The sequence below is a fragment of the Ranitomeya imitator genome, chromosome 1 (assembly GCF_032444005.1).
Source record: "Ranitomeya imitator isolate aRanImi1 chromosome 1, aRanImi1.pri, whole genome shotgun sequence".
Classification (NCBI taxonomy): Eukaryota; Metazoa; Chordata; class Amphibia; order Anura; family Dendrobatidae; genus Ranitomeya; species Ranitomeya imitator.
In genome coordinates, this window is record NC_091282.1 from 1,102,899,216 (window position 1) to 1,102,925,966 (window position 26,751).

A 26,751-nucleotide genomic window follows, 5' to 3' on the forward strand; every position below is an offset into this window, starting at 1 on the left:
GAGCAATTTCTCCCGAGTACGCCGATACCTCATATGTGGGGGTAAACCACTGTTTGGGCACACGGCAGGGCTCGGAAGGGAAGGCGCGCCTTTTAACTTTTTGAATGGAAAATTAGCTCCAATTGTTAGCGGACACCATGTCGCATTTGGAGAGCCCCTGTGTGCCTATGCAATGGAGCTCCCCCACAAGTGACCCCATTTTGGAAACTAGACCCCCCAAGGAACTTATCTAGATGCATACTGAGCACTTTAAACCCCCAGGTGCTTCACAGAAGTTTATAATGCAGAGCCATGAAAATAAAAAATAATTTTTCTTTTCTCAAAAATGATTTTTTAGCCTGGAATTTCCTATTTTGCCAATGGTAATAGGAGAAATTGGACCACAAATGTTGTTGTCCAGTTTGTCCTGAGTATGCAGATACCCCATATGTGGGGGTAAACCACTGTTTGGGCGCACGGCAGGGCTCAGAAGGGAAGGCACGCCATTTGGCTTTTTAAATGGAAAATTATCTCCAATCATTAGCGGACACCATGTCGCGTTTGGAGAGCCCCTGTGTGCCTAAACATTGGAGATCCCCCACAAATTACCCCATTTTGGAAACTAGACCCCCAAAGGAACTAATCTAGATGTGTAGTGAGCACTTTGAACCCTCAAGTGCTTCACAGAAGTTTATAACGCAGAGCCATGAAAATAAAAAAAAAAAATTATTTTCTCAAAAATGAATTTTAGCCCGCAATTTTTTATTTTCCCAAGGGTAACAGGAGAAATTTGACCCCAAAAGTTGTTGTCCAGTTTCTCCTGAGTACGCTGATACCCCATATGTGGGGGTAAACCACTGTTTAGGCACATGCTGGGGCTCGGAAGTGAAGTAGTGACGTTTTGAAATGCAGACTTTGATGGAATGCTCTGCGGGCGTCACGTTGCGTTTGCAGAGCCCCTGATGTGGCTAAACAGTAGAAACCCCCCACAAGTGACCCCATTTTGGAAACTAGACCCCGAAAGGAACTTATCTAGATGTGAGGTGAGCACTTTGAACCCCCAAGTGCTTCACAGAAGTTCATAACACAGAGCAGTGAAAATAATAAATACGTTTTCTTTCCTCAAAAATAATTTTTTAGCCCAGAATTTTTTATTTTCCCAAGGGTTACAGGAGAAATTGGACCACAAAAGTTGTTGTCCAGTTTCTCCTGAGTACGCTGATACCCCATGTGTGGGGGTAAACCACTGTTTGGGCACACGTGGGGGCTCAGAAGGGAAGTAGTGACTTTTGAAATGCAGACTTTGATGGAATGGTCTGCGGGCGTCACATTGCGTTTGCAGAGCCCCTGGTGTGCCTAAACAGTAGAAACCCCCCACAAGTGACCCCATTTTGGAAACTAGACCCCCAAAGGAACTTATCTAGATGTGTGGTGAGCACTTTCAACCCCCAAGTGCTTTACAGAAGTTTATAACGCAGAGCCGTGAAAATAATAAATACGTTTTCTTTCCTCAAAAATAATTTTTTAGCCCAGAATTTTTTATTTTCCCAAGGGTTACAGGAGAAATTGGACCACAAAAGTTGTTGTCCAGTTTCTCCTGAGTACGCTGATGCCCCATGTGTGGGGGTAAACCACTGTTTGGGCACACGTGGGGGCTCAGAAGGGAAGTAGTGACTTTTGAAATGCAGACTTTGATGGAATGGTCTGCGGGCGTCACGTTGCGTTTGCAGAGCCCCTGGTGTGCCTAAACAGTAGAAACCCCCCACAAGTGACCCCATTTTGGAAACTAGACCCCCCAAGGAACTTATCTAGATATGTGGTGAGCACTTTGAACCCCCCAAGTGCTTCACAGACGTTTACAACGCAGAGCCGTGAAAATAAAAAATCATTTTTCTTTCCTCAAAAATGATGTTTTAGCAAGCAATTTTTTATTTTCTCAAGGGTAACAGGAGAAATTGGACCCCAGTAATTGTTGCGCAGTTTGTCCTGAGTATGCTGGTACCCCATATGTGGGGGTAAACCACTGTTTGGGCACACGTCAGGGCTCGGAAGTGAGGGAGCACCATTTGAATTTTTGAATACAAGATTGGCTGGAATCAATGGTGGCGCCATGTTGCGTTTGGAGACCCCCTGAAGTGCCTAAACAGTGGAAACCCCTCAATTCTACCTCCAACACACCCCTAACCCTTATCCCAACTGTAGCCGTAACCCTAATCACAACCCTAACCCCAACACACCCCTAACCACAACCCTAACCCCAACACACCCCTAACCCTAACCACAACCCTAATTCCAACCCAACTCTAAGGCTATGTGCCAACGTTGCGGATTCGTATGAGATTTTTCAGCATCATTTTTGAAAAATCCGCGGGTAAAAGGCACTGCGTTTTACCTGTGGATTTACCGTGGATTTCCAGTGTTTTTTGTGCGGATTTCACCTGCGGATTCCTATTGAGGAACAGGTGTAAAACGCTGCGGAATCCGCACAAAGAATTGGCATGCTGCGGAAAATACAACGCAGCGTTCCCGCGCGGTATTTTCTGCACCATGGGCACAGCGGATTTGGTTTTCCATATGTTTACATGGTACTGTAAACCCGATGGAACACTGCGGCCAATCCGCACCGTGTGCACATAGCCTAATTCTAAAGGTATGTGCACACGCTGCGGAAAACGCTGCGGATCCGCAGCAGTTTCCCATGAGTGTACAGTTCAATGTGAACCTATGGGAACCAAAAATCGCTGTACACATGCTGCGGAAAAACTGCACGGAAACGCAGCGGTTTACATTCCGCAGCATGTCACTTCTTTCTGCGGATTCCGCAGCGGTTTTAGAACTGCTCCAATAGAAAATCGCAGTTGTAAAACCGCAGTGAAATGCGCAGAAAAACCGCGGTAAATCCACGATAAATCGGCAGCGGTTTAGCACTGTGGATTTTTCAAATCTGCGGAAAAATCCGCATAGGACCAGAATACGTGTGCACATACCGAAACCCTAACCCTAACCCTACCCCTAACCCTAACCCTAGCCCTAACCCTACCCCTACCCCTACCCCTGACCCTACCCCTAACCCTAACCCTACCCCTAACCCTACCCCTAACCCTAACCCTAGTTCTTACCCCAACCTTAGTGAAAAAAAAAAAAAATTCTTTATTTTTTTTATTGTCCCTATCTATGGGGGTGACAAAGGGGGGGGTCATTTACTATTTTTTTTATTTTGATCACTGAGATAGGATATATCTCAGTGATCAAAATTCACTCTGGAACGAATCTGCCGGCCGGCAGATTCGGCGGGCGCACTGCACATGCGCCCGCCATTTTGGAAGATGGCGGCGCCCAGGAAAGAAGACGGACGGACCTCGGGCGGCCAGGTAAGTATAAGGGGGGGAGATCAGGGCACGGGGGGGGCGTCGGAGCACGGGGGGTGGTGGATCGGAGCATGGGGGGGGTGGATCGGAACACGGGAGGGAGGATTGGAGCACGGGGAAGGATTGGAGCACGGGGTGAGGGATCGCTGTGCGGGGGGGGTGGATCGGAGCACGGGGGGGGGGGTCGCTGTGTGCGGGGGGGGGGATCGGAGTGCGGGGGGGTTTGATTGCAGCACAGGGGGTGTGATTGGTGCACGGGGAAGCGGACAGGAGGACGGGGGAGCGGAGCACAGGACAGAGGGGAGCGGACCACAGATCGGGGGGCTGGGGGGGCGATCGGAGGGGTGGGGTGGGTGCACATAAGTGTTTCCAGCCATGGCCGATGATATTGCAGCATCGGCCATGGCTGGATTGTAATATTTCACCAGTTTTTTAGGTGAAATATTACAAATCGCTCTGATTGGCAGTTTCACTTTCAACAGCCAATCAGAGCGATCGTAGCCACGAGGGGGTGAAGCCACCCCCCCTGGGCTAAACTACCACTCCCCCTGTCCCTGCAGATCGGGTGAAATGGGAGTTAACCCTTTCACCCGGCCTGCAGGGACGCGATCTTTCCATGACGCATATGCTGCGTCATGGGTCGGAATGGCACCGACTTTCATGACGCAGCGTATGCGTCAAAGGTCGGGAAGGGGTTAAGGCTGGCTAGCAGCTGTAAATCATGCAGCTGAGTCAACAAAAACTAAATCTCCAAGCACTCACAAATACTCGGAGACCACCCGAGGGTGCTCAGGAAAACCTGAGCAACGCGTATACTCGCTCATCACTAATTATAGGTTATCTTTTATGTCATAAATACAAACATTATATACACTTCTATACTTTCATGTTACGTGTACGTTTCTGCATCATATTTACCACTTTTAATTTTCATTACTTTTTTCTGTTAACTTAAAAGGAACCCATCGTGTCTCAAAGTGCTATTAATCTGCAGATATTGGGTTAATCTACAGGTTAATAGCCGTGCGGCTGCCACAGTGAGAACGTGTACATGGAGAAAATAAACTCTACTCCTCTTGGTAGCCTCCGGCTCTGTGCTGGGACACTACTGAGGCGGCTGTCAGTCAGTGCTGGGGCGCAGTTACAGCTGCCGCTCACTATGTACTCACTAAGGGTGGTTTCACATTTGCGTTTTTTTTTTGCGTTTTTGCGGTAAAAAACGCAAAAAAACGCATGCGTTTTTTCCCCTATACTTAACATTAAAAACGCATGCGTTTTTTTGCATGCGTTTTGAAGCGTTTTTGCAACGCATGCGTTTTTTCACTGCATGCGTTTTGTTGCAGAAATGCAACATGTAGTAATTTTAGCGGCGTTTAGCGGCGTTTTTTTTGCCACGAAAAAAACGCATGCGTTTTTTCGTGGTAAAAAAACCCATTGATGTCTATGTAAACGCATGCGTTTTTAAGCACGAGTTTGCATGCGTTTTTATAGAAAAACACAAGAATACACACTTATAAGCCATCCCCCAACCCTAACCCTAAAACACAAACTCTAACACAAACTCTAACACAAACTGTAACCCTAACCCTAGGGGTCCTAACCCTAACACAAACCCTAACCCTAGGGATCCTAACCCTAACACAAACCCTAACCCTAGCCCTAACCCTAGCCCTAACCCTAGGGATCCTAACCCTAACCCTAACACAAACTCTAACCCTAACCCTAGGGATCCTAACCCTAACACAAACCCTAACCCTAGGGATCCTAACCCTAGCCCTAACCCTAGGGATCCTAACCCTAACCCTAGCCCTAACCCTAGGGATCCTAACCCTAACACAAACCCTAACCCTAGCCCTAACCCTAGCCCTAACTCTAACCCTAGGGATCCTAACCCTAACACAAACCCTACCCTAACCCTAGGGATCCTAATCCTAACACAAACCCTAACCCTAAAACACAAACTCTAACACAAACTCTAACACAAACTCTAACACAAACTCTAACACAAACTCTAACACAAACTCTAACACAAACCCTAACACAAACTGTAGCCTTAACCCTAGCCCTAACCCTAGGGATCCTAACCCTAGGGATCCTAACCCTAACCCTTAGGGTTAGGATCCCTTAGGGTTAGGGTTACGGTTAGAGTTAGGGTTTGTGTTAGGGTTAGGATCCCTATGGTTAGAGTTTGTGTTTTAGGGTTAGGGTTAGGATCCCTAGGGTTAGGGTTTGTGTTAGGGTTAGAGTTTGTGTTAGGGTTAGGATCCCTAGGGTTAGGGTTAGGGTTTGTGTTAGGGTTAGGATCCCTAGGGTTAGGGTTAGGGTTTGTGTTAGGGTTAGAGTTTGTGTTAGGGTTAGGATCCCTAGGGTTAGGGTTAGGATCCCTAGGGTTCGGGTTAGGGTTAGGATCCCTAGGGTTAGGGTTAGGATCCCTAGGGTTAGGGTTAGGATCCCTAGGGTTAGGATCCCTAGGGTTAGGGTTCGTGTTAGGGTTAGGATCCCTAGGGTTAGGGTTTGTGTTAGGATCCCTAGGGTTAGGGTTTGTGTTAGGGTTAGGATCCCTAGGGTTAGGGTTTGTGTTAGGGTTAGGATCCCTAGGGTTAGGGTTAGGGTTTGTGTTAGGGTTAGGATCCCTAGGGTTAGGGTTTGTGTTAGGGTTAGGATCCCTAGGGTTAGGGTTAGAGTTTGGGTTAGGGTTTGTGCTAGAGTTTGTGTTAGAGTTTGCTTTACAGTTTGGGTTAGAGTTTGGGTTAGAGTTTGTGTTAGGGTTAGGGTTTGTGTTAGGGTTAGGATCCCTAGGGTTAGGGTTTGTGTTAGGGTTAGGATCCCTAGGGTTAGGGTTAGGGTTTGTGTTAGGGTTAGGATCCCTAGGGTTAGGGTTTGTGTTAGGGTTAGGATCCCTAGGGTTAGGGTTTGTGTTAGGGTTAAGATCCCTAGGGTTAGGGTTTGGACCCCTAGGGTTAGGGTTAGAGTTTGGGTTAGGGTTTGTGCTAGAGTTTGTGTTAGAGTTTGTTTTACAGTTTGGGTTAGAGTTTGGGTTAGGGTTAGAGTTTGTGTTAGGGTTAGGTTTTGTGTTTAGGGTTAGGATCCCTAGGGTTAGGGTTTGTGTTAGGGTTAGGATCCCTAGGGTTAGGGTTTGTGTTAGGGTTAGGATCCCTAGGGTTAGGGTTAGGGTTTGTGTTAGGGTTAGGATCCCTAGGGTTAGGGTTTGTGTTAGGGTTAGGATCCCTAGGGTTAGGGTTAGGGTTTGTGTTAGGGTTAGGATCCCTAGGGTTAGGGTTTGTGTTAGGGTTAGGATCCCTAGGGTTAGGGTTTGTGTTAGGGTTAGGATCCCTAGGGTTAGGGTTTGTGTTAGGGTTAGGATCCCTAGGGTTAGGGTTAGGATCCCTAGGGTTAGGGTTAGGATCCCTAGGGTTAGGGTTAGGATCCCTAGGGTTAGGGTTAGGATCCCTAGGGTTAGGATCCCTAGGGTTAGGGTTCGTGTTAGGGTTAGGATCCCTAGGGTTAGGGTTTGTGTTAGGATCCCTAGGGTTAGGGTTTGTGTTAGGGTTAGGATCCCTAGGGTTAGGGTTTGTGTTAGGGTTAGGATCCCTAGGGTTAGGGTTAGGGTTTGTGTTAGGGTTAGGATCCCTAGGGTTAGGGTTTGTGTTAGGGTTAGGATCCCTAGGGTTAGGGTTAGAGTTTGGGTTAGGGTTTGTGCTAGAGTTTGTGTTAGAGTTTGCTTTACAGTTTGGGTTAGAGTTTGGGTTAGGGTTAGAGTTTGTGTTAGGGTTAGGGTTTGTGTTAGGGTTAGGATCCCTAGGGTTAGGGTTAGAGTTTGGGTTAGGGTTTGTGCTAGAGTTTGTGTTAGAGTTTGTTTTACAGTTTGGGTTAGAGTTTGTGTTAGGGTTAGGGTTTGTGTTAGGGTTAGGATCCCTAGGGTTAGGGTTAGAGTTTGGGTTAGGGTTTGTGCTAGAGTTTGTGTTAGAGTTTGTTTTACAGTTTGGGTTAGAGTTTGTGTTAGGGTTAGGGTTTGTGTTAGGGTTAGGATCCCTAGGGTTAGGGTTAGAGTTTGGGTTAGGGTTTGCTTTACAGTTTGGGTTAGAGTTTGGGTTAGGGTTAGAGTTTGTGTTAGGGTTAGGGTTTGTGTTAGGGTTAGGATCCCTAGGGTTAGGGTTAGAGTTTGAGTTAGGGTTTGTGCTAGAGTTTGTGTTAGAGTTTGCTTTACAGTTTGGGTTAGAGTTTGGGTTAGGGTTAGAGTTTGTGTTAGGGTTAGGGTTTGTGTTAGGGTTAGGATCCCTAGGGTTAGGGTTAGAGTTTGGGTTAGGGTTTGTGCTAGAGTTTGTGTTAGAGTTTGTTTTACAGTTTGGGTTAGAGTTTGTGTTAGGGTTTGTGTTAGGGTTAGGATCCCTAGGGTTAGGGTTTGTGTTAGGGTTAGGATCCCTAGGGTTAGGGTTTGTGTTAGGGTTAGGATCCCTAGGGTTAGGGTTAGGGTTTGTGTTAGGGTTAGGATCCCTAGAGTTAGGGTTTGTGTTAGGGTTAGGATCCCTAGGGTTAGGGTTAGGGTTTGTGTTAGGGTTAGGATCCCTAGAGTTAGGGTTTGTGTTAGGGTTAGGATCCCTAGGGTTAGGGTTAGGGTTTGTGTTAGGGTTAGGATCCCTAGGGCTAGGGTTAGAGTTTGGGTTAGGATCCCTAGGGTTTCTAGGGATCCTAACCCTAACCCTAAGTATTTATGTTTATGGTGGGTTTTCTAGTTGATTTTGATGATTGGCAGCTGTCACACACTTCTCATCATGCGTTTCAAAAACGCAAACGAAGGAAAAAACGCGTTTAAATGCGTCAAAACACGTTTAAACGCATGCGCTTAAAAAACGCTGCGCTTAAAAAACGCTGCGTTTAAACGCGTTTTTGCAACAAATGCGTTTGCGTTTAAAACGCTGCGTTTTAAAACGCACGTGTGAAACCAGCCTAAGTGCTGACTGAAGCTGCGCTGGCCGCACCGCTATGGCTGAAAGCCAGAGGCTGTCAGGAGAAATAAAGGCTGCCAGGCTTTCAGTGCAGCGGCTATACGGCTTCAGAACGCCAATAACCTGCAGATTAACAGCATTTTTTTTACATCAGATGTTCCCTTTAAACTGTCCAATCAAGAACAGAGTCCTAAAGACTGATTATAAGAAATATGCCATATAAGCCCTCTCTGTTTGCATGTAATAAGTGGTTGGCATTGTTACAAATTAAGGAATTAGGATTACATAGCTAGATGTTAGAGAAGGAACTCTACATATAAAAGGAAGTGAAAAAGAGAATATGAAAATGATTTTTTTTTACAAATGGTCCCATATAAACCTTAAGGGGAAGTAACAAGAATAAAGCACTATAAGACAACCAAGAGCCAAGTTACGGTATATCAAAGGCGCACTTGTGCAGCCTTTAGCTTCCTAGAAAAATCCAATAATGTAAAACAAATTGATTATATTTATTTCTGGGGATTTTAGTGATCGTGACAGTCATTCTCTCTATGCTTTTCCCACTCTATCTCGTAAGGAGGGGGATTGAGGGCCACAAGTGAACCCATAATTTTCGTTCAGAGTGCAGACTGGTCCTATAATAAAATGTTCTCTATTGTACTGTTGTAAAGACACATGTACCTGCATCAATTTTGTGTTCAGAGCCTGGAGAACGCAGCTCTTTATGTCAATCAGAAACTGCAACACGATGATCAACAGGAACCAAACAATGTAACATAGGAGTATTATATATAGATATTATTTGTGGCAGTAAAGTGGATCCTGTGGAAGGAACAAGTCCTGGATGACAGTTCTAGATGGATTGATGAAACTATTGTAACCATCCATGTATTTCTAGTCCTGGAATTGAGGATATGGCTCCCTCAGAGCCCCGATCTCAACTTTGTCAAGTCTGACTGGGATTACATGAAGAGAAAGAAGGTTTGCACAATTCTACATCCAAATCTAAGGTTAGTTTTCCAAGATGTTTGGAATAACTTCGTTGCCAAGTTTTTTTTAAAAAACTATGTGCAAATGTACCTAGAAGAATTGATGCTTCAATACTGTTTTGAAGTCAAAAGGGCCGTCCCTCCAAATATTGATTTGATTTAGATTTCTCCTTTGTTTATTCACTTTGCATTTTTTTAATTGATAAATGTAAACTACTAACACTTATCATTTTAAAAGCTCTTAATTTTGCAGCAATTTTTCCACACCTGCATAATACCTTTGCACAGTACTGTAATTCGGTGAGGAAACCCACAACTGGTCCATTCTCAAGACTGCAAGACACAGATGTGTGAATCTGGCGACACAGGGAACACGTTGCGACCTAGATAAATTATTACAGATGGTGTTAAAATAAAACCAAACCTCTTTTTGATGGTCTCTCTGCAACTGGTATCATCCTGTACACTCTGAAGGCATTGTTTCCTTTCTTTATACTTTTATCCTTCACTTCTTCTATATCAGGTAATGAGTTCATCGCACACCTGAAGTTTGCCTTCCACGTCTTTGGATCTGGTTTATCTACTCCAGGTTGATATTTTCCTATAATCGCAGTAAGACATTGACATCAGAAAACACACAAGTGGTCTACTGATCCTTACAAGTTTGCAGTCTACACCCCATTCCAAATTATTATGCAAATGCTATTTTGCTCCGATTTTCCTAAATGGTCGATGCAAATTAATCAGTATAATGTTAAAATAATCGGCCGTTAGAGGATAAATCACATTTTGCTGCTTACCTAAAAAAAAAACACCTAAAACGTTAATATCTTTATTAAATATACCAATGCTAAAAAAAAACCTAAAAAGGGGATCGTTCCTAATTGAAAAAATTGCCTGATAACCTGGGCCCAAAAGACGACAAGTGATGCGGAGAATAATAGATTAAAGCTCAGCTATCTACATAATTAGTAACCAAAACATTGGAATACTAAAAAGACCCCTGCCATAATAAGGCTATGTTCACACGTTCCTGATTTCCCTCCTTTTTTTTCAGGACTAAAAACCGCAGCTCTTGGCAGAAAACGCAGGTCCTTTTTTTGGTGCTTTCTTGGTGCGTTTTTTGATGCAGTTTTCTATGCAGAGTCTGTGTGTTTTCTAGGAAGTTTTTTAGGGTTAAAATGGCTGAAAATACCCTAACCCTACCCCCTAACCCTAACCCTACCCCTATTCTAACCTTAGTGGAAAAAAAAAAAATTCTTTATTTTTTTTATTGTCCCTACCTATGGGGGTGACAAAGGGGGGGGGGGGTCATTTACTATTTTTTTTATTTTGATCACTGAGATAGGTTATATCTCAGTGATCAAAATGCACTTTGGAACGAATCTGCCGGCCGGCAGATTCGGCGGGTGCACTGCGCATGCGCCCGCCATTTTGCAAGATGGCGGCGCCCAGGGAGAAGACGGCTGGACGGACACCGGGAGGCCGGGTAAGTATAAGGGGGGGAGATGAGGGCACGGGGGGGGGGGGGTGGGGGGGCGTCGGAGCACTGGGGGTGGCATCGGAGCATTAGGGGGTGGGATTGGGGCACGGGGGGCAGCCACACTGCAGCGGTTCTGCACCACAAACCGCAGTAAAACCCGCAGATATATTTTTCATCTGCGGGTTTTACTGCGGGTTTGACCTCACAATGGAGGTCAATGGGTGCAGAACCGCTGCAGTTCCGCAAAAAGAAGTGACATGGTACTTCTTTTTTACCACGGCTATTCAGCGCGGCTTTTTCCGCGATTTTCCGCAATGTGGGCACAGCAGTTCCTGTTTTCCATAGGGTACATTGTAATGTCCCCTGCATGGAAAACAGCTGCGGACCCGCAGCGGGAAAATCGCGGCGATTCCGCATGAAAAAAAGGATGGTGTGAACATGGCCTAAGGGTAAACAGGGGTATGCCCAGAAAAATACCTCAAAACTATTGACAGTACCTTTGATATAGAAGTAATAGTGAAAATATTCTTGGGTGGATATAAACCCAGATCGGTTGTGAGTGTTTATATCCACCCAAGAATATTTTCACTATTACTCCTATATCAAAGGTACTGTCAATAGTTTTGAGGTATTTTTCTGGGCATACCCCTGTTTACCCTTATTATGACAGGAGTCTTTTTAGTATTCCAATGTTTCGGTTACTAATTATGTAGATAGCTGAGCTTTAGGCTATGTGCACACGTTCAGGATTTCTCGCAGAAAATTCCTGAGAAAAACCGGACATTTTCTGCAAGAAATCTGCATGCGGTTTTGCCGTGGTTTTTTCCGGACACTTCCCAATGCATTTTGTAGTGGGAAATCCGCAAAAAAAAACGCAAAATTAATGAACATGCTGCGGTTTTTACCGCGATGCGTTTTTTTCGCGGAAAAAAAACGCATCATGTGCACAAAACATGCGAAATTCATTCTAAATGATGGGATGCTTATTGTATGCGGTTTTATAGCGTTTTTATCGGGAAAAACCGCAAAAAAAGGCAACATGTGCACACAGCCTTAATCTATTATTCTCAGCATCACTTGTCGTCTTTTGGGTCCAGGTTATCAGGCAATTTTTTCAATTAGAAACAATCCCCTTTTTAGGTTTTTTTTAGCATTGGTATATTTAATAAAGAAATTTACGTTAGGTGTTTTTTTAGGTAAGCAGTTAGATATTCACCTGTTCACATATTAAGTTGTATGATAAATCACATTTTATTGGAAAGACCTCTAATAACAGAACTTTTTCTAAACTGAAAAAACTAAAAAAAATGCCCCGTTTCACATTATTACGCACAACAGATTATTTAAACATTTAATAGCTTGAAGATAACTGAAAATAGTCAATTGTTGAATTTGCAGAATTAGGAGGTCAGATTTACTGAAATTAAAAGCTTTTTCAATCAAAAACATCTTAACAGGCCAAGTTACATGTTAACATAGGACCCTTATTTTATTTCATCTTAACGAACATTGTATACGTTGAACTTGTGATGTTTTGGATAGTTTCTACTTGAATTTTTTAGCAGGTCATCAGATTAGCCTCCCAGAGCTGCTGTGAACTGCCTCCCACCCTCATTTATCTTTTTCTTGATGATACTCCAAAGGTTCTCAATAGGGTTGAGGTCAGGGGAGGATGGTGGCCAGCACATGAATTTATCTCCCATAATGCCCATAGCAGCCAATGACTCCGAGGTATTCTTTGCATCATGAGATTGCATGCATGAGTATGATTTTGCTACGGATGGCACAGTTCTTTTTGTACCATTGCAGAAAGCGATCAGTCAGAAACTCCATACATTTTCAAAACTTCAGGTACCCACCTCCTTGCTGATGTTGCAGCCTTGTTAGGTCATGGTGGCCGTTCATTAACCACTACTTCACTTCATCCATATGGACCATCCAAGTTTGCATGGCACTCATCAGTAAAAAAGACTTAGAATTAGTCTTCATGTTTGTCTGGGCCCACTGCAACCATTTCAGCACATGAGCACTGTGTAGGGGGTGGCTAAATAGTAGGTTTATTTACAACTGCAAGTCTCAGGAGGATCCTACACCTTGAGGTTTGCGGGAGTCCAGAGGCACCAGCAGCTTCAAATACCTGTTTGCAGCTATGTAATGGTATTTTGGCTGCTGCTCATTTAACATGATAAATTTATCTGGCAGAAACCTTCATCATTATGCTTTTATCTGCACAAACCCATCTGTTCTCTGTATCAGCCACAAATCTCTGCACAGTACGATGATCATGCTTTTGTGAAACATCTAATGTTTTCGTAATAGTGAAGACAAATGGGGGAGTGAAGTCAGCTTAACAGACCGCTGTGCTGTAGTGTGGAGTCCCAGTTGGCATCTTCCTGGAAGGGTGCTGATCCTGCAGGTGAAGGAGGGTGGAGGAGTAAATTCCAGCACTGCCATCCAGGTAACGTAAAACATAAGATTTATTAGGTTAACAAAGCATCAAAAACAAAACCTGATGCGTTTCTTTCACGTCAGTGCCCTTAGTCATAAGGTGTATAGTGGTAGATCAGTAAGGGTATATATATTGTGACAAAGTCACTGGTAAAGTACTGGAGGGGAGATATGTGTCACTACGCTTAATGGCGTCAGTGATAAATCCAGAGTATTTTCCTCCAGCACACTAAAGCATTGTGAGGCTTAAGTTAAAGTTGCATACATGGGCTGGTTTTAAGTGGGCATCCATAGAGTGGGTGGGAGGGTGTCCACCTTATCTCTACCTGCAGAGTCGACACCGCCGTGTCCTGACAGGACCTATGTGATGTCACAGTCATGTGATGAGTCACATGATGGAGGAGTCACGTGGTCTGGGGCTTAAGTAGCTGGCTTTCAAAGGCCACAGTGTTCAGTGTACCTGGAGAGGAAGCACTTCAGGTAAGTGCTGGTGCCTGTGTGGTAGGCTAAAATCAGAACAGAGTGTGTGTCCTGCTAGCAGTGAGCGGGAGGAACCCCACTCTCACAAGGACTGTTTTTCTGCCACAGTTTGTCTTGATTTCTATTTTTGCCCAGAGGGCTGTATTTGCTTTACTACACTTTGGTTTATACAACCTATAATAAACCAAAGGAATTTCTTAAAGCCACAGTAAAATCGTGTCTACCTCAGTGTGCAGCCGAGTGAGCCAATCTACCACAATATACAATGAAATCCAATCACAAGGTATTTTATGATTAGGTTAATTTATGCAGACACACAGGGCCAGAAACACGCCATGTTTTGTTTTTAAAGCTTTTTAATGTTTTGTTAGCCTAATAAATCTAAGTTTTACATTACCTGGATGGCAGTGCTCGAATTTACTCCTCCCGCCTCCTTCACTGTTCACTAATGTTTTCAGACCTTATCCAAGGCATTGCACTATTTGACACTTTTCGGCAGCAGAGAAATCATTTTTCTTACCCATATTGCTTGAAACCTGTGGCCTGCTTAATCATGGGGAACGTCCTTCTTACATAGTTTTTCTTTACTTGGGCTCACCTGGCAAACTAATTATCACAGGTGTTTGAGATTGATTTCCATTATCCATAAAGCCCTGAGACACAAAACTATCCAGGAGTTTATTTGAAAGACAAAAAATTACATATTTACGACACTTAAATCCAATTTACATAGTAATTTGGAATGCAGTGTACAGCGTGATTGTGCGATTTTCATGCTCAATACCTGTATGAACTGCCCAATTTTTAAATAGCGGAGCATCTTTTTCCACATCCCATCCATGTCGAGCTGCATGCATCCATGGAATTTGAAATATTTTCTTCTCCTTAATATGGAAACAAAACACATTTGTTAATGGTCTGGACATTTGAAACTGTGCTTTATTTCACTCAAAGACAATATCGGATAATGACTACCCCACGATACGCCTATCCCCTTCCCTATGAAACGCTACACAACAAGACAACCAGAAGAATGAATGCTCCTGCCTAAAATACATTGGTGAATCTCTATCATAAGATTTCACTTGGCAATCGCATACATAGAAAGTTACTACAAAATATCATTGTAATCCAATAAAAACTTGACAAATTGAATTAAAATATGAACATACTGACTGCAGAGCTAGTTATTAAACTGCACTGAATAAAGAAGTGCCTCAAAACCAAAACAATTCATCAATAAGAGGTAAGCGATGGCACATACAGGTATCCAGAAAAAGTAAATCTAATATATCACCTTTCATGCAATTTTGCTTATAAACATTCTAGAGGATTTAATTACAAAATTCCCTTGAGGTAATTCTCTTAAAGTCTCAAAGTGACAGTGCATATCAATAGCTAGTAAAACATCTACTATATAACTGTCTAAGGGTCACTTCCGTCTTTCTGTCCTTCTGTCTGTCTGTCTTTCTGTCTGTCACGGATATTCATTGGTCGCGGCCTCTGTCTGTCATGGAATCCTATTCGCTGATTGGTCGCGGCAAAACAGCCACGACCAATCAGCAGCGGGCACAGTCCGGAAGAAAAAGGCCGCTCCTTCCTCCCCGCAGTCACTGCCCGGCGCCCGCATACTCCCCTCCAGTCACCGCTCACATAGTGTTAATGCCGGCGGTAATGGACCGCGTTATGCCGCGGGTAACTCACTCCATTTCCGCCGCTATTAACCCTGTGTGACAAAGTTTTTACTATTGATGCTGCCTATGCAGCGTCAATAATAAAAACATCTAATGTTAAAAATAATTAAAAAAAAAATAAAAAATCATTATATACTCACTTTTCGCCACCTTTCCCGCTCCTCGCCTCGATCCGGTGACCGCTCCATGCAATCGGCAGGTTCCGGTGGCAATGATGGTATGCGACAAGGACCTGCCATGACGTCACGGTCATGTGACCGCGACATCATCACAGGTCCTGCGTGCCTGCGCAAGAAGGACCTGCCAGGACGTCACGGTCATGTGACCGCAACGTCATCACACCCTGGGACCGGAAGCTGCCACGTGGCTGGGCAATATACTATGTGGGCTGTGCAATATACTATGTGGGCTGTGCAATATACTACGTAGCTTATTTTATTTATTTTTTAACAAAGTTTGGAATTTTTTTTCACCACTTAGATAAAAAAGAACCAAGACATGTTTGGTGTCTATGAACTCGTAATGACTTGGAGAATCATAATTGCTGGTCAGTTTTAGCATAGTGAACCTAGCAAAAAAAAAAACTAAACAAAAAACAGGTGTGGGATTGCATTTTTTTTGCAATTTCACCGCACTTGGAATTCTTTTCCCGTTTTTGAGTACATGCTAAAACCAATGATGTCATTCAAAAGTACAAACTTGTTCTGCAAAAAATAAGCCCTCCCATGGCCATATTGACGGAAAAATAAAAAAGTTATGGCTCTGGAAAGAAGGGGAGCGAAAAAAGAAAAACCCAAAACCGAAAAAAGCTCCGGTCATAAAGGGGTTAACAGTTCCCATCAAACACTATATCACATACATAGCCAGAAGCTTTTGTTTTGGCCGAAAAAAAAAAAAAAAAAAAAAAAAAAAGCCGCCACCACCACCACCACCACCACCACCACCACAACAAGGTAAACTCTTTTAAAAGTGCCCTACTCTACTCTAGCCTATTAAACATTTCTTAAAATATCTAATACGCTTTTTAGGTATATTTTATTTATTTTTCTTTAAGGGAATGTGTCAGATACATTTTTTAAAATGACCTAATAATATCACATGCAAGGGACAAATACCATCACACCATGACCAGACCACATATTACCACCCTATGAAAAATAATACTAATATTCCCACAAGTGCCATTATACACAGGTGCTCTGTATCTAGTGTACAGGTAATACAGTGATTACCAGTGACATTAAATACAGGAGCTCTGTATATAGTGTCAGTGTACTGGTAATACATTGATCACCAGTGACCTTATGCACAGGAGTTCTGTATATAGGGTCAGTGTACAGGTAATACAGGGATCACCAGTGGCATTACACACAGGAGCTCTGTATATAGTGTCAGTATCCGGGCCCCCTCTCTTTCCTTTTGCTCACTGGCCCCATACAACAGTAAGGGACGTAATGCCCCAACGCCGGCTCTGCATGGGATTAAAACGAGCCCAAATATATCTTCTCACTATTATCTTCAATTCAACTGCAATGAAGCATAATAGTCATTTACCACGTTAACAATGTATAGAAAGCATTTCTGAATCATTTAATGTTAAATTCATTGGAAAAAAATGTGCTTTCAAAAATAAGGAAATTTCTAAGTGACCCTAAACTTTTGAATGGAAGTGTACCTGAATATACCAAGTCACACTGACAGCTCCTGCCAGCACATGTTTGGCTGCATGTCAGCACAGCAGCTCTCCTCTTCCGCTCTGCTCCATCAATGAGGCATAATTGCTGATGTCTAAAGCCCCCGTCACACACAGCGAGATCGCTGCTGAGTCACAAGTTTTGTGACGCAACAGCGATCTCAGTAGCGATCTCGTTATGTGTGACACGTAGCAGCGATCAGGCCCCTGCTGTGAAATCGCTGGTCGTGTCGGAATGGCCTGGGCCATTTTTTGATCGTTGAGGTCCCGCTGGGTAGCACACATCGCTGTGTTTGACACCTTACCAACGACCTCGCTGACAGGACGTCCCATTGAATCATCATGAAATAGCATCGTTCTACAGGTCTCTACAGGTCGCTACAGGTCACCGCATCCCTGCTGCGTCGTTGGGGAGATCGCACTGTGTGACATCTCACCAGCGACCACATAGCGACGCTTGAGCGATCCCTGACAGGTCGTATCGTTGTCGGAATCGCTCAAGCGTCGCTATGTGTGACGGGGGGGGGGGGGCCTTTACTGATTGACAGCCGGCTCCCAGCTGCCTATCCATCAGCATGACATTAGCAATCACACTCCGTCAATAGAGCTGCACAAGATAGAAACAGCTGCATTGTTGGTGTGATGTCAGTGGAAGCCGCAGAGTCACCGCCTGGGGCAGTCTGTGACCATTCTGAGCAGACAGAAAATGGCTGTGGTCAGAACAAGCAGGTTGTCAGAACTACCTGCCTAATAGTACTTAGGCCCATGGCAAAAAAAAAATAGAAAATAGTCCCGGGTAACTCCTTTAAAGGAAATCTGTCACCTAATTCATGATGGCAGGCTTTTCCTAGCACCACTGTAGTTGATTGACAGATCACTCTCTCACTATAGGAGGGACCAGTCAATCTCTTCTAATAGTGTCAGTAAAAGCCACCCAGGGGTTGCCCCAGACTATTCTTGTCTCCATCTATGGTCCCAGGCCAGATCTTTAAAGCATATTTTCTCTGCCAGAGTGTTACAGAGAAAAATATACCTGGCTGCAGTCGTGCAACCAGGGTGAGATTCATGCTGCCCATGGTTTTTATATGAAAGCTTCAGTTTGAAAAAAAAAATAATGCAACAATAATTGCCTGTGTGATTGCAGGCCCTTTAGTTGAACTCATATTTGATATGTTACTGTAAAAACTTGTGAAAATTACTCTAAAAGTGATCTACATGTCACAAATCTGCTGATTCCTGTGCCTCATGATTCCTATATTGACACCCATTAGTTCATGTCATGGCTTGCCACCCCATCCACAACACTCAGATAAGTCATGAAGTGTGTTCCTGCCCAGCTTAGCCCAGTCCTTGATAAACAGCTGGGGAATTGGTATTGGTAATGATTTACCTGCATGTACTTGCTGAGATGTACTAACCATCCGTAACAACCAGAGAAGCACTCACCTGTCATCAGGGGTACACAGGAAACACGAGATACAAATTAACATGAAAAAATTATAACTTCCTTAAGATTAATCATAAAATATTGTGCAATTCTTCCCTGTGAGCACCGCACAGTAAAGACAAAATGATTGCACATTTAATGAACGATCCATCAAGGAAGTGCTATGTACAGTCTGACAATACAAGAGAACATGTATTTGCATAGAGAATTCATGTAAAGCCAAGTTCACACAAATTTATCAAAATAAACTGTTTTTCTTTATTATAGACATGTTACCACGTGCAAAAAAACAGTTCTTTTACTGTGCTCATTTTTTTAGGCCGATGTCTGCACCAAAATACGCAATAGCAATCCGCTCTAATTATTGCGTTCTTGCTGAATTTTTTTCCAGACTTTTTTAATTAATTTTTTACGCATAAAAAAAATGCAGCGTTTTACTGTTTTAGCAAAATGAATGAGATTTCTGAAATCTTCGGCACACAGCTTATTTTTCCTTGCAGATTTTACGTAGTTTCAGATTTGCAGTGCAGTCAATTCATTCAGCGTTTTGGCAGCATTTTTCACTCACTCGTTCTAAGTGTAGGTACAGAAGAGTAGGGCAGCACGGTGGCTCAGTGGATAGCACTGCAGCCTTGCAGCGCTGGGGTCCTGGGTTCGAATCCCACCCAGGACAACATCTGCAAAGAGTTTGTATGTTCTCTCCGTGTTTGCGTGGGTTTCCTCCGGGCACTCCGGTTTCCTCCCACATTCCAAAGACATACTGATAGGGAATCTAGATTGTGAGCCCCATCGGGGACAGTGATGATAATGTGTGCAAAAACTGTAAAGCGCTGCGGAATATGTTAGCGCTATATAAAAATAAAGATTATTTATTATTATTATTAGTTGTCTCCACATCCAAGAAAGTCAGTCCGATTATGCTAATCACACTTTCATCAGAATTTTTGGTGAGTGGGATATGATTTTTTTGAGGCGGAGAGAAAAAAAAAGTCTCTCCACCTACTCTATAAGGTCAGTCCATGAAAATCGGATCACATTCAGATGTCATGTGAGTGCGGTCCGACTTATTCCACTGACACACACGAGTTCAAGGGATGAGTGCCATCCAATTTTCAGAGGCAAATCGTGCATGATGAAAAGGTTTTCCTCGGACCACTCATCCGATGGAAAAAAATCAGACACATGCACAGCCCCATGGAATAATATTAGTGCAACTGCTGTCCATCAAAACCACGGGTAGCATACATACGACTCAATTGGCTGCCTGCACAAACCCTATTGAATGGGAAAAATGCCGGGACGGAAATGTAGCAACGGAGATGTGACGGCGCGAGGAGGGTGAGTATGATGTCTTCTGTTAGCCGGCGACTGCAGCTGTCACTGTGCCACAGCCGCCATCTCCTGCAGCTGCTCCCCCGCTCCCCCATCGGCTTTCTGGACAATGACTTCTATAAGCCGATGACTCGCGAGACTTCGGCACCATCTTCAATGGAGCACGGTGACCAGCTCCACTGCGCAGGGCGGCACATTCCCAGCCCCGCAGTGTGAATACATCATAACACACTGTGGGGCGGGATCTGGGGCCTCTGCAACACGCAGGCGCGATAGCCTGATGTCACAGGAGGCGGCGCACAGACGCAAGAGGGGGATGATGGACGGCTGGGAGGCAGCTGAAACAGAGGGAGACACCATACCTCTGGGACTCAATACCGGTATGGGGCGCAATTTATAAAAGTCAATATTTCAGTGTTACTAGGGATCAGAAACATAAGAGCCACCTTCACAAAATGCAGCTTTAGTGCTGCTGAAGGTGGCTCTTTTACTTAAAAACGCCCTGGGGGGGTGACAAGTTCCCTTTAACCATAGTGACTTCATAGTGGAAAATACCTGAAGAATAGTTCATTTACTTATTTTTAACTGCATGGTTGTTTGCAATCCCGAAGAGGTTAAGTTCCAACAACGGGATTTTCTGGATTTGCTTTCTTATTTAATTTTTTACGCTGGAGACTCTTTGTGGTATATCACGTTTTACATAAGCCTGCTTTGCCTTTATACTGCGTCTTTCGCTGTGCAATAAACACAGCATCTTACAGGTTTTTTTACGCTATGTAAACTGACCTGCGCTGGTTGTTTAAAATCCGCAACATGTTAATTTCTCTTTCTCACATTGAGTTTAAATTTGCAGATTTTCCACGATAAAAACGCATATGCAGTTTTCAAGCATTTCTGCTACGGAAACACACTAAAAACATGTGCAATAAACACATGACTGTATAAATAAATACAAGTAAGAAACACAATAAAAACTCAAGAAACATAATAATAGATCCAGAAAGGCTGCATCATCAAATACTCATTGTGGGAACATAGCCTAACACTCATCTGGGCATGGCCAGGCATTGATGACAAGAGGCAAGATTGTAAGCTCTTGTCATCAGAATCCTCACTTCTTAATCAGTTACTCTGTAATGTAGTTTTGCAGAATATGAAACCCAGAGGATCTTTGATTGTAGCTAGTGATTTTCAACAGATGGTCATCAGAAAAAACTTACACAAAATATTTGAATTGTTGTGGAAAACCAATAAAGTTTGTAAATACGTGTTATAAAAGAAAGCTAGGAAAACAATCAAAAGAATTCTTGCTGCTCTGGAAAATAAGACAATACGTCTATTGCAACACCCATATTTTTTGCAGCACTGCTGATTGATTTATAACTATGAACAGACAGCTACAGTTCACAGGATAACATGCAGCTAAAAGTGCTCCTTTGGACTGCACCTGTAGTTTAATAGTTAAAGATCAATCAGCAGCGCTACAAAACATTTTTTAGTGTAGCTTTTGCCTAAGGAGACTATGAAGAAACTGCTTTCTCCTTAGTTAAGTGCTGTGAGCATTATGCAACTTTTTAATAGAACTATGACTGTCAAACTAAAGTATTTAAAATAAATATTATTGTTATGTATACAACAATGAGCCACATTAAGCTTTAAAACCACTAACTAGTAATGTCACAACTCAGTTGTCGGATGACCCAGGACCAGGGGCTCCTTCCCCATCCCCAACACTAGGGGGGCGCCCGAGCTCAACATGCTCCCAGGGTTACTTTTGAGGGTGAAGATGCCAGGGCCACGTACCTTGCCTTATCTACTGAATCTGCCCTCTGTCTGTACCCTTCCCCCACCCGGGAAGGGGGGAGTAGCAGTGCACCATAGTACACCAACCGGACAAACAAGAACAGGGAAAATGGAAAATGCCAGGCATAGAAATATAACATATAACAGACGTTTCCCCCGGGAGTAGAGGATGGGGCAAAACCAAAGTTGGAGAAGTAAAGGAAATTATCACACTTATACCAAGCAACAGTCACAGATAAACCCACCAAACGCCTTCTCATATAACCACTAACTTCTATCCTCCCAGCCATGCAGCATAAGCTAGCTCTGACAATGTGTGTCAGGACACAGATTATATAGGGGATAGGAGTGGAAAAACGGTGCTCAGCTGAGAGCCCTAGCTCTCAGAGCTCCCAGCATGGCTGATTAACCCCCAAAAAATTTACACCATTTAAAAAGGTGAAGCCCTTCTTTTCAGCGCAGGAGTTGGAGCAATCAGACGCTGCAGTCTTCTTGCTCCTCTCTGTCACGTTAACCCTGTGACAAGTAACGTGAACAACGTCTCATGACAATTGCACGCACTATTTATCGGGTGGGATACATCAAGAGAACATGTCATGACCATTTTCCGTTTTTTTTTTAATTTATGTATGGTCTCCCATTCTCCCAATATCCATAAATTTTTTCTTTTTCTGTCATTATAGCCATAGATGTGCTTGTTCTTTGCAGGATGAGTTGTACGTTTGAATGACACCATTAATTTTACTGTGTAGTGTGTTGTGAATTCTGTTATCGAACTCCCTCCTGTGGTCATGAATGGTACTTCGGCGAGTTCTGTCCATGGACTCCCTATGGTGGCTGTGAGTGGAGCTGCTGCTTCTGAGGTTCCTTCCACAGGTGACGTAGTTTATTCTTTGGCTGGCTGTTCTATTTAACTCCACTCAGATCGTTACTCCATGCCAGCTGTCAATGTTCTTGTACTGGTTCAGTTCGCTCTTGGATCTTTCTGGTGACCTGTCTACTCCAGCAGAAGCTAAGTCCCTGCTAGTTATTTATTTGTTCATGGTTTCCTTGTCCAGCTGGCTATCATGATCTTGCCCTGCTAGCTGGAAGCTCTGGGATGCAGAGTGGCACCTCCGCACCGTGAGTCGGTGCGGAGGTCTTTTTGCACACTCTGCGTGGTCTTTTTGTAGGGTTTTGTGCTGACCGCAAAGATACCTTTCCTATCCTCAGTCTGTTTAGTAAGTCTGGTCTCCCTTTGCTAAAACCGGTTTCATTTCTGTGTTTGTGACTTTCATCTTAACTCACAGTCAATATATGTGGGGGGCTGTATTTTCCTTTGGGGAATTTCTCTGAGGCAAGGTAGGCTTTATTTTCTATCTTTAGGGCTAGTTAGCTCTTAGGCTGTGAAGAGGCGTCTAGGTCGTGTTAGGTACGCTCCACGGCTATTTCTAGTTGTGTGATAGGATTAGGGGTTGCGGTCAGCAGAGCTCCCACTTCCCAGAGCTTGTCCTGTGTGAGTTTAACCATCAGGTATTTCCGGGTGCTCCTAACCACCAGGTCCATAACAGTAGTGTACAAGTGTGGTGAAATTGTGAAAAAAAAAATGCAATTCCACAATTGTTTTTTTTTAATTACCATGTTCACTATATCGTAAAACTGACCTGATAATATTATGACTCACCAGGACAGTAGTAGTATGATGAGCATGCAGATCCCAAACATGTATAGTTTATTTTTTCTTTAAGTGGTGAAAACAAATTCCGAAATTTGCATTTTTCGGGATCTGGGGCTGGGTGATGGCTTATTTTTTTTGCACCTTCAACACATGTTTTTATTGATACTATTTTGCAGTATTTCATAGAGATAAATTGCAGTTTCCATAAAGACATCTCCGGAAAGGGGAAATATTACCCTAATATTGAACATATGGGATTAAACTATAACTGGAGAAATAAGAAAGAGCTGACACTTCAACCTAAATTGAAGTAGAACCTTCTGCCAAGAACAGGTAATCACAAAGTCCAGGATTCTTATACTCCGAGGCGGAGAAGTACAATTCCAGAGGCAGGGGCTTCCTCTGTTCAAATTAATTATCTCAGACACTTTGGTGCCAGTGGTCAGTGATGAATATTGGGGTTTGCACTGATCAACTATTTATGAGAGATATATTTTTGGCGTTGTAGTGAAGAGAGGAACATAACACATTCACTCAAATCACCGTGAGGCTGGCCTAACATTTCCAACTAAATATTGATCAAAGGAATCATGCCATGTTTCATCTGCATAAAAAGGTAAAATCATGGTAGGAAACATGACAATATCTCCTGTCATGATCCCAATGGCAGGGGATCACAAAAGGACAAGCACAAAAAACAAAACAAGCTCTAGGGTGATGGAAACTGAGCTGACCGCGATCCTGAACCTCAACACACAACTAGCTGTAGCCGGGGAACGTGCCTACGATGATTCTAGACGTCTCGCGCCAGCCGAAGAACTAACTTTCCCTATTAGAAGAAACACAGACCTCCCTTGCCTCCAGAGAAACACCCCACAGAAATAGCAGCCCCCCACATGTAATGACGGTGAAATGAGAGGAAAGCACATACGTAGTTATGAAAACAGATTCAGCAAAATGAGGCCCGCTAAAGCTAGATAGCAGAGGATACAAAAGTGAACTGCGCGGTCAGCGAAAAACCCTACAAAAAACCATCCTGAAATTACTTGAACTCATGTTCCAACTCATGGAACATGAGGAGTAATATCAGCCCACTAGAGCAACCAGCAAAAAGGAATCACATATCTGCAAGCTGGACTAAGACAAAAATTAAGCAAAACGTGGAACAGGAAAATCAAAAACTTAGCTTGTCCTGAAGAATACAGAAGCGGGAAGCAGAGGTAACAAGACACACTGATTACATTGATAGCCGGCGAGGAAATGACAAGAAAGCCAGGTTAAATAGGAAACTCCCATATCCTGATAGAACAGGTGGACACCAGAGACCGCAGAGAACACAAGTCACCCAGTACCATCTGTAACCACCAGAGGGAGCCCAAAAACAGAATCCACAACAATCTCCCGCCTGGGACCTCTAGAGGCAAAGATATCCTTAAAGTTGGGGGATCTCAATCTTCTAAAGACCTAGCACATCCCACAACCAGCGCCCCATAGGAGCTCACCAAGGGAAGGTATGTGGGCATAATCTTGATTTAGTCAAAATAAAGAGTTTTTGTCATTTGTCAGTTCTGCAAGACACAGTAGTCTGTGGTTCTGTCCTCTGCTCTAAGGAGTTGTCTAAGGAGTGCTTCCCTCCGCTGAGCTCTGAGCCATGTCCGTGACACAGGTTTAGAACTTTTTTTTGTTATCCCTTTTATCTTACGTGGCTGTATATACCATATTATTTTGTTCCCCTTTTGCTACATCTTTGTATATTTTTTATAAACACTGCCTACTTTTCCGGACTAAACATATAAAATGTAATAGATCCATTACTATTGCTCTGTAAACTGAACCCTTGAAGCCATATCCTACCTCTAACGGGTGTCCAGTCGGCCTGTATAAACAAATGGGGTTGGCAGCTAATAGTTCCTTTTGTTATTGCGGAGTTGTTAGGCATCACATCAGGGTAATAGAGATATTATGTATGTATGTATGTATGTATGTACAGTACAGACCAAAAGTTTGGACACACCTTATTTAAAGATTTTTCTGTATTTTCATGACAATGAAAATTGTACATTCACACTGAAGGCATCAAAACTATGAATTAACACATGTGGAATTCTATACTTGACAAAAAAGTGTGAAACAACTGAAAATATGTCTTATATTCTAGGTTCTTCAAAGTAGCCACCTTTTGCTTTGATGACTGCTTTGCACACTCTTGGCATTCTCTTGATGAGCTTCCAGAGGTAGTCAGCGGGAATGGTTTTCCAACAATCTTGAAGGAGTTCCCAGAGATGCTTAGCACTTGTTGGCCCTTTTGTCTTCACTCTGCGGTCCAGCTCACCCCAAACCATCTCGATTGGGTTCAGGTCTGGTTACTTTACTTAGCAGCTTTTTTCTTGCCATAGTACAAATTCTAACAGTCTATTCAGTAGGACTATCAGCTGTATATCCACCAAACTTCTGCACAACACAACTGATGGTCCCAACCCCATTTATAAGGCAAGAAATCCCACTTATTAAACCTGACAGGGCACACCTGTGAAGTGAAAACCATTCCCGGTGACTACCTCTTGAAGCTCAGCAAGAGAATGCCAAGAGTGTGCAAAGCAGTCATCAAAGCAAAAGGTGGCTACTTTGAAGAACCTAGAATATAAGACACAATTTCAGTTGTTTCACACCTTTTTGTTAAGTACATAATTCCACATTTGTTAATTCATAGTTTTGATGCCTTCAGTGTGAATGCATAATTTTCACAGTCATGAAAATACAGAAAAATCTTTAAATGAGAAGGTGTGTCCAAACTTTTGGTCTGTACTGTATGTATGTATGTATGTATGTATGTATGTATGTATTTATTATACTACTACTATACTAGATGGTGGCCCGATTCTAACGAATCGGGATTCTAGAATATGTATAGTAGTATACAGGACAGCCACTTAGTATATAGCACAGCCATGTAGTATATAACAGCCACGTAGTAGATAACACAGCCACGTAGTATATAACACAGCCAGCCACGTAGTAGATAACACAGCCACGTAGTAGATAACACAGACAGCCACGTAGTATAGCACACAGCCAAGTAGTATATAGCACTGCCAAGTAGTATATAGCAGCCACATAGTATATAGCACAGCCCACGTAACACAGACAGCCACATAGTATATAGCAGCCATATAGTATATAGCAGCCACATAGTATATAGCAGCCAAATAGTATATAACACAGCCCACGTAATATATAGCACAGCCGACGTAATATAAAGCACAGCCCACGCAGTATATAACACAGGCTACTTGGTATATAACAGCCCACGTAATATATAACAGCCCACGTAGTATATAACAGCCCACGTAGTATATAACAGCCCACGTAGTATATAACACAGCCCACATAGTAGATAACACAGCCCACGTAGTATATAAACACAGCCCACGT

The 26,751-nt window shown here is 43.3% G+C and overlaps 1 protein-coding gene across 3 annotated transcripts in view; it reads right to left on the reverse strand.

The window, feature by feature from the left end:
- The window catches only part of IRF2 (interferon regulatory factor 2), a 115,589-nt gene that overhangs the window by 19,547 nt on the left and 69,291 nt on the right, over positions 1 to 26,751 (reverse strand). For 2 of the 3 annotated variants that reach the window (XM_069744293.1, XM_069744294.1), the window contains exons 3-4: positions 14,478 to 14,577; positions 9,707 to 9,883 (exon numbers count right to left, since the gene is read on the reverse strand). In XM_069744293.1, coding sequence (XP_069600394.1) covers positions 9,707 to 9,883; positions 14,478 to 14,577 — 277 coding nt within the window. Of the gene's footprint in view, positions 1 to 9,706; positions 9,884 to 12,624; positions 12,768 to 14,477; positions 14,578 to 26,751 lie in introns of those variants that run through there. The other variant, XM_069744295.1, reaches the window with a different exon arrangement.